General features: G+C 37.4%; 1 protein-coding gene across 5 annotated transcripts in view; it reads left to right on the forward strand.

Annotated features, from left to right (window-relative positions):
- The window catches only part of TRAPPC9 (trafficking protein particle complex subunit 9), a 493,542-nt gene that overhangs the window by 213,309 nt on the left and 264,443 nt on the right, over window positions 1-15,790 (forward strand). For 3 of the 5 annotated variants that reach the window (XM_057429745.1, XM_057429746.1, XM_057429747.1), the window contains one exon: window positions 11,435-11,742. In XM_057429745.1, the coding sequence (XP_057285728.1) occupies window positions 11,435-11,615 (181 nt within the window). In that variant the 3' untranslated portion in view covers window positions 11,616-11,742. Of the gene's footprint in view, window positions 1-11,434; window positions 11,743-15,790 lie in introns of those variants that run through there. The other 2 variants (XM_057429748.1, XM_057429749.1) reach the window with 1 other exon arrangement.

Below are 15,790 nucleotides of genomic sequence, written 5' to 3' on the forward strand. Positions count from 1 at the left end.
AATGGAGAATAGTAAGCAATATAAAAGGAAATCTTTTGTATAAAACCCTTAGTTTCAGAACAAAGCAGATTGTGTAATCTTTGCTTAGTATATTTACAGTATTATTTGCTTAATTTAGGATCTATAAACCCAATTTTAATAATCTCTGCTTCTAGTTTTAATATCAACCCCATAATCTATTTATACCTGTCTAGTTGAATAACTCGACAAATCAGCACATCAGGAGCATGGAGGTTTCTTAGTTGTGGATGGGGAAGTTTATAAAGCTACTACACAGTTCCGTGGTACAATTTGTCTGGTGGTAGTAGCCTGTCATTTTGGGATAATCTGACTGGGACTTGCTACATGAATTTGTTCTTTAGATGGGAAAGGTTTGTTTTTTTATTGTCAACTGTCAAATTAGCGTAGCACTGTTTGTGTCTGAATATGTGGCCCCTCTTTGTATTTGTAGACTTCAGCTTCTTTGCAGGAACTGGAAACCAAGTGGGACGGATGGTTTTAAAGAAGAAAATATTGGTGATCTCAGTACAAGTGAATTTCAACTGTCTCAAAAGCTGGAAGTGAAAATATATTGATTTCCCCCCCTTGTAAAAGTAGGCAATAAGATTGATTCCTAAACTGGATTCAGTTTGAAGTGGATGCCTAAATCTAGATATGCCTATAATAAAATAACATGTTTTTATTATAGTCAGAAAAATCTAGTCAATGAGTGAAAAGCATACGTAATTTCATGAAAGAGATCTCAGATCATGGTTCTCTGTTTTAGTACCTATGGATTTTTACTTGCAGTTTGCATTTTTTAAAAGGAAAAATTGTCTTGCAGAAAATTAGATAGCATCATCTGCGGAGCTTTTATCTACAAAGAAATACTACAAAGAAGCAGAGATTCCCTGAATTTTCATTAAAATTCTTTCTTAGTACATAAAATTAAGGTTTAGATAGAATCATAGAATGGTTTGGGTTGGAAAGGACCTTATGATCATCCAGTTCCAACCTCTGCCATGGGCAGGGACACCTCACGCTAAACCATGTCTCCCAAGGCTCTGTCCATCCTGGCCTTGAACACCGCCAGGGATGGAGCATTCCCAGCTTCCCTGGGCAACCCATTCCAGTGCCTCAGCACCTTTACAGTAAAGAACTTCTTCCTTATATCCAATCTAAACTTCCCCTGTTTAAGCTTTAACCCTTTACCCCTTGTCCTATTGCTACAGTGAATAGATGAATGAAAAGAATTAGTAAGTTCTTAGGTTAAAGAGAAATGCTGAAAAAAACCCCACCTTCAGCATTTACATGTTTTAAAACATTGCCAAATCTTCAAATAATATCAGGCTTTTTTTTTTTTTACTTGAAATAGTTGTTTCTCAGTTTCAGGAGCACTGAGCAGATTAATCTAAAAAAAAGTATTTTAAAATATATTTTAGATATTTATAGCCTACTAGCAAATAAATAAATAAATAAAATTTATAAATGAAATAAATTATTTATTTAAAATAGATATATAAAATTCATTATATAAAATTATAAATATATATAAAATAAGTATGTATTTAAAATAAATACATTTTTTATATTTTTAGTCTGCTAAGACTGAGTAAAATGACTGCTACTGCTGAACCCAGGACAGCCAGGTATTTTTAAAGCATTACTTAAACTAGCCTGGAGTGAAATACTTAAATGAAAAATGGCAGCATTCCTTAATCCTGTTTGGGTACTCCTTATTTTAAGAATACTACTTCTCTAATGATAATTTTGCAAAGCTTTAGTAGCAGACTTAACATGATACCTTCAGTGTGAACTTTTAATTGGAAGTTCAGATTTTGTGGGTTTTGATTTAAATTGTTCCTCATCTGGAAATGTTGTGCTGACTGTGAGAAGAAAGGGAGCTCTAGAAGTCTATCAAAGTGTCATCTCAGACGCCATTAGTTGGCTGCTCATAAACTATAGTATTTATAATCCCCCTTCCCTCCACTTCCTCCAGATGTAGTTCATAAATGTGTTGTCATAGAAGAAATCTGTGTATGTAAAAATCACAGAATCACACAGAATGCTTTGGGTTGGAAGGAACTGCTCATCCAGTTCCAACCCCTCTGCCACGGGCAGGCACACCTTCCACTAGACCAGGTTGCTCAGCCGTTGCAGTCATTTTTATGGGAAAGATGATGAGCCTCCTGATACCTATTCCTTGTATCCCCGAGCAGACCCCTTTTCTAAGACTCTGGAGGTGGACAAGGGACCTCAGCTGGCAGCTCACCAGTTTTCACCCATTCTTAACATAACTTTCTAGACCACTCTGAATACAAACTGTTCCATCTCTGCTGGGAGCTTTGGGGTGCTGCTCTCTGCATGTCCTTTTTGGGGACCCGACATGATGAGAAATGTTGCTTTATTAGTGGCATCAAAGATCCTGGTTTTACCTCCGAGTTCTTTCATGCTAGATGCATATTCTGTGAAAGCTTCCCAAGCACGACTTTGCTTGCAGGTGAAATTTTCCTTTAAAAAATTCCAGCTGCTGTGTTCAAACTCTTTTTGAATCATAGGACTCAAGAGCCTTATGATCTAGTTTGATTTTAAGAGGGGGTTTTAATTTGCTTAGTTCTGTGAAGATGCTGCCCAGACTTTAGGCAGGCATGCAAACAGGGCTGTGCAATTGATTGTTGGTATGTAATGTGTGTTCCATACCACCCTAGTTAACTGAGGTGGGTTAATATGGCAGGGAAGTGCTCCAAAATGAGTATTTTTCCATGTGAATAATTAAATAAATACTGCATTTCTAGTTCTAGCGTTCAGCTCTAAGGCCGGTGGCCATTCAGTTTCGCTGTCCTTTCCCATGGGAGCACAAGTTCATGACTTGCCCAATCTGGCAGGGGAGTTATTTGATGAGAAATGGTGACTTCCAAATGGGATGTATTGGCTTAAATAACAAAGTATTTTAAAACTGTGATTATTTTCTAATGTACTAATAAGGCAAATCAGATGCAGCACAGCGGTATGTGGGGCAAAGTGGGCACAGGTAAATCAATGTAAACATGATGAGATAAAAATGAAGACAATCCTAGCTCTGCGTATTGCTGAAGTTGGATCCAGGGCTGCCAAAGGCTGAGTGTAATTAGCAATAAAAGCGATGCCTTGGTTTATTAACCAATCTTTCCTGTGCGAAGTTGCAGAGGGAAAGTGCTTTGAGGCTGTCACATTGACATTTATGAAGGATCTAACTGCTGTTGAGAATTGCTAAGACCAGTGTGGTCTTTCAGGCTGCTGCACTCCACAGTGGGAGAGTTTGGTTTTGGAAAATAGGTTGTTTCTGAGTATGCTTCTAAATACACGTTTATGTGTTATTTATAGAGGAAGCATTAAGTAAACTTATACATACAGAATTTTTAGGGAAAAATACTGCTTAGGTGATGATTTTGTTTGTGTGTGGTAAGGTGTGTATAATTTTTATTAATAGTGTTGAGCAGTTGACTGCAATGGGACCTATACGCCTCCTCGGGTGAAGCTTACTCATCAGGACTTAAGGTTTTGGGAGCATGATTAAAGCTTCTTGTGCCCCCGCTCATGTTTGTGAATATTACTCCTAATGCCAGTCACAAAATAAGCTCTGCAGGTCAAAACTCAGGCCATGTTGCTATAGTGGGAGGTATTCATTGCTGTACTGCTGCTTTGCGTTCTTAAACTGATCAGGGAACTGGAGCACCTCCCGTATGAAGACAGGCTGAGGAAGTTGGGGCTGTTCAGCTTGGAGAAGAGAAGGCTGTGTGGAGACCTCAGAGCAGCCTTCCAGTATCTGAAGGGGGCCCATAGGGATGCTGGGGAGGGACTCTTCATTAGAGACTGTAGTGATAGGACAAGGGGTGATGGGTTCAAACTGAAACAGGGAAGTTTAGGTTGGACATAAGGAAGAAGTTCTTTACTGTGAGGGTGGTAAGACACTAGAATGGGTTGCCCAAGGAAGCTGTGAATGCTCCATCCCTGGCAGTGTTCAAGGCCAGGTTGGACAGAGCCTTGGGCAACATGGTTTAGTGTGAGGTGTCCCTGCCCACAGCAGGGGGGTTGGAACTGGATGATCTTAAGGCCCTTTCCAATCCGAGCTATTCTATGATACTGCATCCTGACTGTCCCCCAACTTTAGTCCTTGGCAGGCTAGTTTTAAGTATGGCATTGCTCCCAGAACTTGCTTCTGGGACCCAAGAATCTTTAATAAAGCCTGTATAACTGTATACACTGAAAGAATCAATGAGTCTGTGGCAAAATAAACATTGTCAAGTCCTTGGTCTAACTGGAGTGCAAGACTCTTTAAGGAACTAACCAAGGATTGCTCTGAACAACTGTTGTTTATTTTAAGAAATCTGGAAACTGTGAAGTTGATGTGTGATAGAAGTGTATGGGTTATGGGTCTAGGAAGGAAAATTGTTTGGGAAAACAATGACTTGGGAAAGAATTTGGTTATCACATTGAATTATCTCAAGGCGAACTTCTACTGCCGTGCTCTGGGGAAAGGGCAGATGTTATCTTTGTGTATAAAAATAGAAGACAAACAAGTAGATTGTGAATTAATAATTCAGTATGAATGTAAAGTCTAGCTCAAAAGTGACAGTCCATGGTGAAACATCTACACTTGCACGCTAAGATGTGTATAGTATAATTTTACCAAAACATGTTTGAATCACTTTCTTTATGAAAAACTTCTTTTACAAAGAAGTTCAATGTAAAGCTCTGCATCACTTAATTTCCTCTTATATAATCAGTGAGATGGACTGCTTCATGTCATGATTTTTCACCTGTGTAGGCTGTTCTGGTGTTCTGAGCATGTTTTGATTTTGACTAGGATCTCAGTTATCTTCTCTGAAGGTAAGCGTTCAGGTGCGTGCCCTGTGTTGTAGTCATCCTCCTTGAAAAGAGGAGCATTGTCTTCGATTGCATGATTGACTGGGCATTTTTAAGCCTTTTCTCTAAAGAGGTAGTTGATGGGAAGCTTGGCATGACCCAGCAATGTGTGCTTGCAGCCAGAAAGGCTGCAGGTTGAGGGAGGGGATTCTTCCCCTCTGCTCTGGTGAGACCCCACCTTGAGAGCTGCGTCCAGCTCTAGAGGCCCCAGCAAGAGAACAATGTGGACCTGTTGGGGAGAGTCCAGAGGAGGCCATGAAGATGATCAAAGGGCAATCTTCTTAATCTTTTCCTGAGAAAGTGGAGAAAGCTGGAATGTTAACTAGGTATGACTGTAAAACAGGTTGTTTTGGTCTTATTTGTTGTACCTGACACAAAATATTTTTAATTTTTTTATTTTATCTTTTGAACTTTCTGCCACATGAAGGCAATATTGAATTATACAAATGAGCAACTGACTATGAATATATATCTTTTAAAATTCATATCTGCAATTATTAATATTCTACTGAGAGGTAGGAGGTTCAGTATGGTATTATTTTGGATAATGAGAGGATTGCAATCCTTGCGTAGTTTAGCTGTGATAAAGGGAGGATATTCAACTCAATCTTCAAGTATTACTGTGCTTACTCTTTTCTAGATTCCCTAAAGATGTTAATGACTATTGATTAATAGTCTCTTGTGCCCCTATAGAAATTGCTGCATCTATAGAGCAGCCTATTATCTCTGTTACTTTACATTTCTTATTTCAGTTTTGCTGCATAGTGATTGCCATAGAATTCAAAATTCTTGAAATGGGCAAGTAAAAAAAGGTGGAAGTTGAAGATAATTGTCCTGCCTCTTCACTTCTAGTTTATGGGTTTCAGGTTTGGAGTTAGGAATTAAAAAGCTAGATTCTCAGCATGCATAGTATAACCTCATTTAAACAGAAGATTTATGTAGCTAACTATCTCTGAACACTGTTCCATTTTCAAATATTACATTATATAGAGTAGAACTATTCTTTCCTAGTTAATTTTTAATCATCTGAAACACTGTGGATCGGATAAGTGTAAGCTGTTGAATTTTGCAGGCTTCAGCACTATAGTTTGACTTTTATCTCCTCTTCAATTATTTTAAATAAATAATTAAGTTCTAAATGCAAATTTTTTTTAATTTAATTGACCGTTCCAAGATTAATGGAAAAAATTATCTTTTGCTCTGCATAGTTCTGATATTGAAGCAATCGTTTTTCTTTATGAAGTCAGTTTTAGGCCAGGAGGAGAGATCATTACTTGCAGGTCACTCGAGCTACTTATTTTTACAGTTATATTTTCTAGTAGTGAATGAAATACAGATTGTGGTTCTAAAGCAGTGAAATAATTAGAAGTAAAACTAAGGTGTATGTTAGTTATAATTTCTTGAGATTCCAATTTTCATCTAGGGATTCATATGTGTTCCTCTCACAGGAGATTTGATTCTTGAGGTCCCTCTTTGGCTGTAAATCATTATATACTGGTTTGTCACTCCCATTTTTTACACCAGCCCTTGAACTTGTATTTAGGATACAGTTTTAAGTACCTGAAATATCATGTTATAAACCCGTTACGGACAAGATTGCACAGTGGAATTTTCTTAAAGTAGACTTGTCTTTATGCATTTTATTTTTCCTTGTGATAGTGAGAACAATAGTGTCATCCTCACTTCCAGCTTGTCCTGAAATTTCAAGTCATTGAATCTACAGGGACTATTTGTATACATGAGCGTTTTGTATAAGCAGTAATGTGGTCTGGCTCTGTGTCTCTACTGTCTGCTTCATATAGGAAAGGAGGATGAGCAGTAAGCATCGTATTGAATGAAGTCTTCCACTGCCTCCTTTCAGCTTCATTATGAAAACAGCTTGCAAACTCATCTCTGGATGATAGTATTTAAATAGGTAGTTAACTATGAGGAAGAGGTTTTGGGTTCCTGTTACATTGTTTCTTCCTAAAGATAATTGAATAAGGACTATCTCTAGATTTTATTCTTCCAACCTAAGCAGCCTTATTTTATTTACTTAATGAAAGATGAAATTTAACTATGTTAACAAGATTGCTGCTTTTCTTTTAACACCATGCCCGCTTTTAACTCTGTTTTATTTGGAAAGTGTCACGTATTTCATTTCGCTTTATAGATTCATCCGATTACAAGAGATGAGGACATCTACAGAGCTAAAATGCATCACTGGGGAATAGTGTATGCCTGGGACCTGCCTGCTGTCTTGCTGGGAGCAAGGGCAGGGGTTTATAGCACTACAAGCAGTACTCTTTTACTGAATTTTCCCCCTATTAGTTATATGTGCTACTTGCCACTTCCGTGAAGCTGTTTGTGTTGCTTAGTTTTAATGGCTCTGCTTTGGCAAAGAGGGATGTGCAAGGCACTGGCTTAGGAATTGTCATGATGCCGGTTACAGGAAGTGATTTTTCTCGATACAAAGCCTTTTCTGTTGTGCATTTAATTGTCAGGATGGAATAAGATTTCCAGTAAAGTTGAAACTCGTTTTATGAGAAGTGGTGAAATAACTGTCCAGTGTCTTTAACAATTCTGTACTGTTACTTTAATAGAACTTCAGATAACTGTCATTGAAGTGTCTGCTGTACCATCAGAAGGTTTGTCTTCTTTTTTGCCTCTAAGTCATCCTGACAGGAGACGTGAGATGATGCCACACAGGCATATCATCAGCATTGGCAATGAGCTGACCTTCTCCTCTTCATTCAGTTAATTTGTATTTGAATAATTTGCATCCCTGTAATGATGCTTGCTGTCTGAGTAGCTGTCACAACGGCTTGGGCTCGTTTCATGACAAAACCCAGTAGTTTCAAAATGCGGTTGTTTCGTTATTCATGAAAGCTGTTGTTCCTTTATCCCTTCCCCTGCACAAGCAAGGTTAGCACGAGAGAAGCAAAACGTGATTTGCATTTGCAGGATTGGCTATTTAATGTTTTTACATGATGCAGAGTTCTTATACAAATACCTCATGATTTATTGAAAACTGTTCCTGTAGGAAATTTGGATAGCTACCTCTGAGGCAAAGAAGGTTAAACTGAAATTCTAGTCCCTTTTCCTAGAGCAGTATATGTTTGGACTTACGAGTTTTAAAATCCTTTATGCTTGCCCTGATATGTAATTGCTTTGAAGAGCAAGATTCTATTCATACAGGTACCCTTGCTCAACGTGAGCCATTCCTTATCCCAGCTGTGTAATAAAGTGAATGCGTGTTTCAGACAGATTTGTCTTTTTTTCCTCTTTCTGTTTAGATCCTATAGATTCTTGTATATCACAACAAACAAGGACAAATTTGGAGAGAAAAGAAGTGCAGAGAACTCTTGACAAGAAACAGGTTGTAAACTGTAGACAGAAGTGGAGGAAGACTTTTACAGCTAAAATGCATTTCAATTTCATGATTTTGAGGCATAGCACAGTGAGAAAGTTGGGAAATGTTCAAGAGGTCTTCAGTGCTTTCTGCTTCTTTTAGGATAAAGCCGGTGTGATTGAAATATGTGGTTTTCTAGTTGGTGATTGTAACCCAAGGTCCAGCTTATCTGTTTTCTGCTTCAGTCAACTGGCTTTAGGAATTGTTTGTTCATTTGTTAATACCTCTGTGGTGAAATGCATCTTTTGGGAGAAATCATCACATGAAAACTGCAGCGAAGAAGCTGTGTTTGTGTAGGGGTACATTTCTAAGTGTGAGTGACTGATTTAGGTTATGGTATTTATTTTTTTGTTTGATTTTTGTGTAAAGCTTTCCAATTTACTACACATTCCATAGGCTGTGGAATAAACACTGAAGCAATGTTATTGATAAAAAATGCAGAGACAAAACTCAATACGGATATTTTTAGCACAAGTGGAAGAAGAATACTGATGATAGAAGGCACATACATCTAAGAAAAAGAGCTAGGATTTAATTTTGTCATGCTTTACTTTGAGTGTAACTATAGTCTCAAAAAGCTTCGCTTTATCTCTCTTTGTTGCTTTCTTACATCTGTATTCATAATAACTGTTTTGTGTGATATTTTTCTCTCCGCAGTTCTCTTTTACTCAGGCCTCTTCACTTTCTAGCTGCCAAGTGTGTTGCTGGGGGTAGTTTTGTATCTTCTCATGTGATACATGGTGTCACTGTGCTAAATACGGTATACACAGTACAACTAAAAACATGGTTAAAAGAACTGGAAAAATAGTAGAGGTTCTGAGTAGTAGGAGCCCTATTTACTAAAGTTTTCCATTCCTTAGAGCTTAATAAAAATTACTTCAAACAGAGCTGTACAGTGAAGCAATGTAAAGAGTAATCTAGGCTGTATTCCTGAAGCTGATGTGGATTTATTATAGGCTGTTGTTGAAAAAAGTGCTTACATGCATTCTTAATTTCCAGAAAAAATATCACCATATTGCCAGTAATGATCCATTAACAGAGGAATGTGTTCAGAATGCCCTCAGTTGCATATTAAATATTGTTAGGCAGGAATGCTTTTCTAATATATCATTCACTTAGAAAAGAGTGGCTCCATAATGAGGTGAGAGCTATTTTCCAGGTCCATTGGGAGGTGGATTCTAGATATTTTTGACTGTTCAGAAACCAAGATAATTTGTTGTCAGAATATGTAGTGAGTACTGGCTGTGAGTACTTACGTGAGAATTTAAGCAGTACTGTGTAGGCAGTTAAAATCAAGTACTGTGTTTGCATCTGCTCGTGTACCAAAGAGTGATGGAGGAAGTTTGGAAACAAAAGCAAAAACGATTTTGGAACGGTCCAGTTGTCTCTGTCTTCCACATGCATTGCCCATGCAAAATCCAGGAAACTCAACCTGCACTTGCAGAATCAAATCATACTTCAGTGCCAGTAAGACTTGATGTTGTTAGTCATGGTTTCAGGCCTGAGTTTTAAAAACCCACTCTACAGATTTTATCTGGGTGTTTTTCATTGCATTCTTTCTGGCCATTTCTGTGATACACTTTTGTTAGCTCAGTGTTAGCTTTTTTATATGCCCAGTGCTTGATGGTCTTCGCATGCAAGTGAGGAACTCTTAATGATCTCTCACTGAAGAAAAATAGCCAAACCAGAAACACCCATTTAGAGAGGAACAGATTCATTCCTCTGCCTTTCTTGATCTTTTAAATGTGAAGATCAGCAAAGATGGGGACTGCAGGAGAAGGAGTTTGTAGGAATAGTAATTGTGCCACCATTGTCTCAGTGCTGTATTTGTACTTTTTAATGATGAAGGTAGTCTTGGAACATTAACAGCTTCTCTTTAGATGTCAGTTTTTGCTCAGGGTGAAACATGATGGGGCTATTTGAACTTCGTAAGTTCTAGGTTATTCCTTGTTACTGTAATTGCCTTGCATTTTCTCCCAGTTTTTTTTAGGGTCAAGATTCTCTGAAATGAATACTAATTATAGACGATCTCTTCTGGTCTGGGGGGATTTCAAAGTTTTTTCTTGTTGAATTTTGTTCCTAGTGTTTTCCTTTTGCAGCATTTATAGAGTATGTTTCTCTCTTTATATGGAACAAGAGTAATCCTGTGTTTTCATGAAATGCCCTTCCCAGGCCCCTTGGTAGATTGTAGTTGCATTTCATTGTGAATGGTTTCCAAAGCTGTTGCTTGATCTTCTGTTTTCCTGAAGTGCAAAGTCATCTCAAGAGCAATATATTTTAATTCTTCCCTAATTATTTTTCTATTTCAAACGATTCAGGAAATTAAAGCTGGTTTGGCAGCACAGTGTATTAGATCTGCTATAACCAGATTTCATGTGATGTGAGCTGGTCTAAATTCCCTTTTATATTAGATTAGTGATTCTAATTTAACATAGAAATATTTAGTATGCATTGCAGCCTAATATATTTAATTTAATTTGCTTTTATGCCTTACCATACATTTAATAAAGCAATTATTTAACCATTTTTTACCAATGAATTATAGTATGAAATTGAAATTAGTATTGTCTGTAATTCATGAAGAAATATTAAGCAAGATGGAAGTATCTTCTCACAGAAGAAGATGAGAGCCATATTTAGGTGCTAGTACTGTGGTTATTTTGTCTTTCCTTCCTGGGTTTTATATTGAAATTTTTAGAGGCAAATTTAAGAAGTTGGCTTATAAAACTAATGAAGTGTACGTGGTTTTCCAAGTGTGTTACTGTCCACTTCAAGACGCACTTTTGTCTGAAGTCTTAAGCACACGAGGAACTTTTACATACCAAGAGTGATGGCAAGTGAACCTCGGCAGAACAACAAGAAACATCAACTGGTTGCAACTGCAGAACAGATGACTTGTGTACCACTCACAAAAGCATTAAGATGTTGATTGATGATTTATGAAAATTCAAACTGTCTTCAGTAGGGTTAGACTTTTATTTTCAGTAGCATAAATCATCTGGGTTATGTATCATTAGTACATAGACTAGATGCCACTGAGACTAATCTATTCTAGTGCTTGGTTTCACAGTGCTCTGCATTTTCTGCAGGAGTATTATCTGTAAAATTGTTGTAGTAACAATCCCATTTTTATCCCTCTTTCTTTTTCCTTTGCTACAGTATGGCTGTCCAAGTTGATAAGTTCAATTTTGAGAGCTTCCCAGAATCCCCTACTGATGGGACACAGTTTGCGAATGCAAAGCAGCTGGAAGAAGAAAGGCAACAAGCAAAAGGATTGGAGATTAACAGCAAGCTGGATATTTGCTGGAAAATTATATCCTTTCATAAATACGTGCTTTAAAAATACATAAATAGTGCCCTATGACACATGATATTTTGCAATTCAACTCACTTTATAGCAGTGTTACTGAAAAGAAATGTAATTAGAACTATGAAGCTTGTCATAATTATAGACTCTTTAAGGTTAATTGTGCTGTATATTATTTGGACGATGCTTGGATCTTACTATAATGGCTTTTCCTGAGTCATTGAGCCTGCCATAAACCCTGTGTGTTTTTCCCAACTTTTAGGCAACAGTTAGGATTGATAAGTAGTAATTTTATAGGGTCAATTTTTTCTATTCTCCCCCACAATGAGTAACTGAATCTTAAAGAAATACATGAAGCTGGATTTAGACAGTTTTCATATATTTAACTAAATTTGAGAAAATCAGAATATATTAAAATAATTTATTTCTGAATCCTCTTTACAGATCTAGTTTTAAGGTTTAGAAAGGACTTGCATGATGACTTAGTCATTCTAAACATAAAATCCCTATAATAATTCTAAATGCAGTAAAATATTGCCTTAGTATTATTAATGAGAAATTACATTTGGTTTTGAGTTAAAATAAACCAATGATGTTGCAGTAAATTTAAAGATTTCCATAAAAAAATCTTCTGCTTGGCTTGTCAAAAATTCACTTTTTCATGGTTTTCATCAGCAAAATGTTCCGTTCAGCCAACAGCCCCCCAAGCCATGTGTTGATACTCAGTATGTTCCAGGAGATTTTTATTTTCACTCAGATCATACTCAAATTCATGTGATAGGGGGTGGCAGGAAATGAGAGAAGAGTGGCAATCAAATCATGCTTCATCTTTTTGTTCTTTTAATTGTACTTTTTATCTCGTGATCTGATATGATTTTTCATTGCTAATTATTAAGTTAATTGCTCAGGGGTTGTCAAAGGCAAGACGCAAGACATAAATGAGATTCCCAGTGCCTTGTTCTGTCCAGGCTCCCTAAGCAACATCTCAGAGAGAGTTCTGTTTATCCAGCATATGTCAATATTTAACCAGAAATCACTCAGAAAATTCCTGTATTATGGAAGGGTATTCTTTGATACCACACTTGAATTCCTACACTTGGAATTGAATGCATTATTGTAATATTTTTTTCAGGGTGTAAAAATACATTCATTTCTGTTGCTGAGCAACACTGTTTACATCCATTCCGTGTTCTGTATTTAAACCCAGTTTTGATACCGAAACTATCGTGGCTGACATTTAAGTCAGTACCTCAGCAAGACAATAGGACAAGGCATGAGTTCTTTGTGTTAAATTCAGTACAAGAATTAGTTTCTGTGTTTTTAAGATTTGTCATGAATGTTCTCTCTGTTCTTAGAACTAAAACTGTTCTAATGCAAGGAAATGAGTTGCACACGTGCTTAAAAACTCTTCAAGAAAGAGGTACGCTGTTTTCCAGATTACATGTCCTGATTAGAATCAGTTTTTCTCATTACTTTATTTATTACAGCAACATTTAGATGAGAACTAGTAAACCCAAGAATTCTCAGGTCTGCTGAGTTTGAGAAACTTCATTTCTGACACATCTGTCCTCTAATCAGAATAATTTGACACTGACCAAGAGGGTTTATTTCCGACATACCGACAGACAACATGGAGAAAGGGATAGATAACTTAACTGTATAAGCCTTGTTTTCCTTCAGAAGCCAGCCTAAATGCAGCCAGGAGATAAGAAGTATTTGCAGAAATACAAAGGGATATAGTGACTTGTATTTCTTCCTAGAGAAGGCATTTTTGCAAAAAGCCTTTTGAATGGTAAGCCAATGAGATCTCTTTGGTGTCTATCATCTTTGAAATACTTTCTCTGCTAAGTGCATGCATGAGAAGAGGAAGGTATATTTCAGAGAACACAGCTGAGATAATGTTGTTGTAAATAATCTTATATTGTTTACATGGGAGGAGAATGTACTATTTATCTTGTAATTACTTAAACACTTAACTGTATTTATTAATACCGTATGAAACCATTGCATAAAGAAGGCTTCAAATTTTATGTACGTGGATTACATTGACTGCAATAAAAAATCAGTTATATGGAACTCCTGTGAGGGCCAAGAATAGCGCACAAGGATGAGGATTTCAGGCTGTGTTTTTATGTCTTAAGGAGCACCAGAAGTATTTTCCAGTATGGAAATTGTCCATTTTTCTGTGTTTTATCCATTGAAATATTGAGAGTTTCAAGTGATGAGATTTTCAGTGCTTCATTTGTAGAAGTATGGTAAAACTTGATCGATTTTCATATACTTCTGGAGGGCTGAAGGCAGAAGGTAAAGACAACGTAGCATATTAATTCAATTTTTATACATTTTTGATAGAATTAAAATAATTAGGATAAAAGGCCTTCTTATGAAAAAGCTTACAGCCATGCCATTCCAATTAAGAAACATTGTGGAGTAATATAATTTAGTGTATCTTTGATATTATACTTGTATTGAGATCATTAAAATTAAGACCATGCTGTCTTGCTTTTTAGCATCTGTGAAGTGGCATCTGGTATCAGTGAAACAACTGGAGTTTGTTTTAACACAGGATTTAGACAGACGGAGCACATGTAGTATTCAGGTGGCTAATATTTTCAAATTATGCTTTTCGTATTTTCTAAATATTTTTAAACAACATTTATATTTTCTTCAGGGACTTTCTAATCATTCTGACTCACAGATTGAGGCGTCTGTACAAAGTGTTCTTTGAAGTTTCTGGAGTGCTGTGTCTCTTGCTGAGTACGCTAAGATTTTACTCCTGTACCTGAATTCTTCAAAATCTTGAGTTAAGAAATGTCATGTTCCCCATGTGGAAGATGAAGGGCAGGTTAAACTTCTCTTTGTGGTCTTTACAAGCTCTGTGTTAGATTGTTACTCTTCAAAGTATTCCATCGATTTGTGCCATCTACATTTAGACTTCAGAAATTCAAATATGTTCAGGATTATTTCAGAGAATTTGGTTACAGTGCAGGTGGTCCTCAGTTTTAGAAGCATAAGCAAAGGTTTATCGATGTTCGGATGGTGGAAGGACTTCTTCACAGGAAACACAGGGAGGTTTGGATAGGAGCAGCATCAAGACATTATTTATGTTTCAGTTTCCTATCTATTTTAGTTTGTCATAAATCTTGCTGCTGCCTAATGGGCAGTCTTTCCCTGTGTTCTAGCTCTGGGTGCCTCTTGTCACCCTCCTGATGAAGTGAGGTAAGAATATCTTTGCCAGAAGACTTGCTGAGTCTGGTGAGTCTAGCTTTAAACTTGGTGCCTTGCAGGATGCACCCCAAAGCCTGTAGAACAGTGCAAGAAAGGGGAAGCATGGGCAGGAGAAAGTGATGCATTAAGTTCACTGAATCTGCCCTGAGTTTTGAGCAAGCCCATGTCAGATGCTTACAAAAGGGCTTGCAAAAGCATATGGAGGAAGAATTAGAGGTCAGTGTGCAGTTTCACAGCTCTGGTGTTATGAGGGTTTCAGAAAGTAGTAGTTTGCGTGAATATGGTGCACTGACAAGTGGGTATGGTTTATTTAGGAAGGTTGTGCAGAGCTGATGAGGAGGGATTGTTGTGTTCTGCGTAAAGGATGGCTGAGGCGCACAGGGAACTTCTAGGAAATGAGAGAAAAAGCTTTTGAATCAAGGACAGAGGAGTCCAGCAGATAGATACAGTGTGCATTTGTAACAGACTACCCAATCAAGAATTGAAGCTTGAAGGATGAAGTATTCCTGGAAGAAGTCTTCCAGTTGCAGGTTAGATTTCTAGAGTACTTGAAGGATGAGCTATTCCTTCAACAACTGGAGGAAGTCTTCCAATTGTGGATTAGATTTCTGGAGTACTTAAAGGACACTTTCTGTGTGCAGCTGCTGGATGGCTTGATTGGCATGTGCTGTACAGGATCTGCTATTTGAAAATAATGAAGATCAAGTTGGAGGGGTGAGGTTTGACAGCAGCCTTGATTACAGTTGCCCTGAGATGGTGGAGTTCAATATCCTGAGATAAGTTAGGAAGGCAAGTAGCAGGATAATGACTCTAGACTGTAGGAGAGGAGGCTTTGGGGAACTGGTAGGCAGGATTGTATAAGCTCTTGGGCTTAGGGCTTCCAGGGCAACCTTCTCAAAACCTAAGAGTTGTAGCAGTCAACAAAGTACATCTGGCTCTTCAAGGAAGGCATATCACAACACAGCTGTAATAAATTGCAG

This window comes from Pezoporus wallicus, unplaced genomic scaffold (genome assembly GCF_028554395.1).
Source record: "Pezoporus wallicus isolate ANWC-B61680 ecotype Strahan unplaced genomic scaffold, APGP_CSIRO_Pwel_v1 contig_7545, whole genome shotgun sequence".
NCBI lineage: Eukaryota > Metazoa > Chordata > Aves > Psittaciformes > Psittacidae > Pezoporus > Pezoporus wallicus.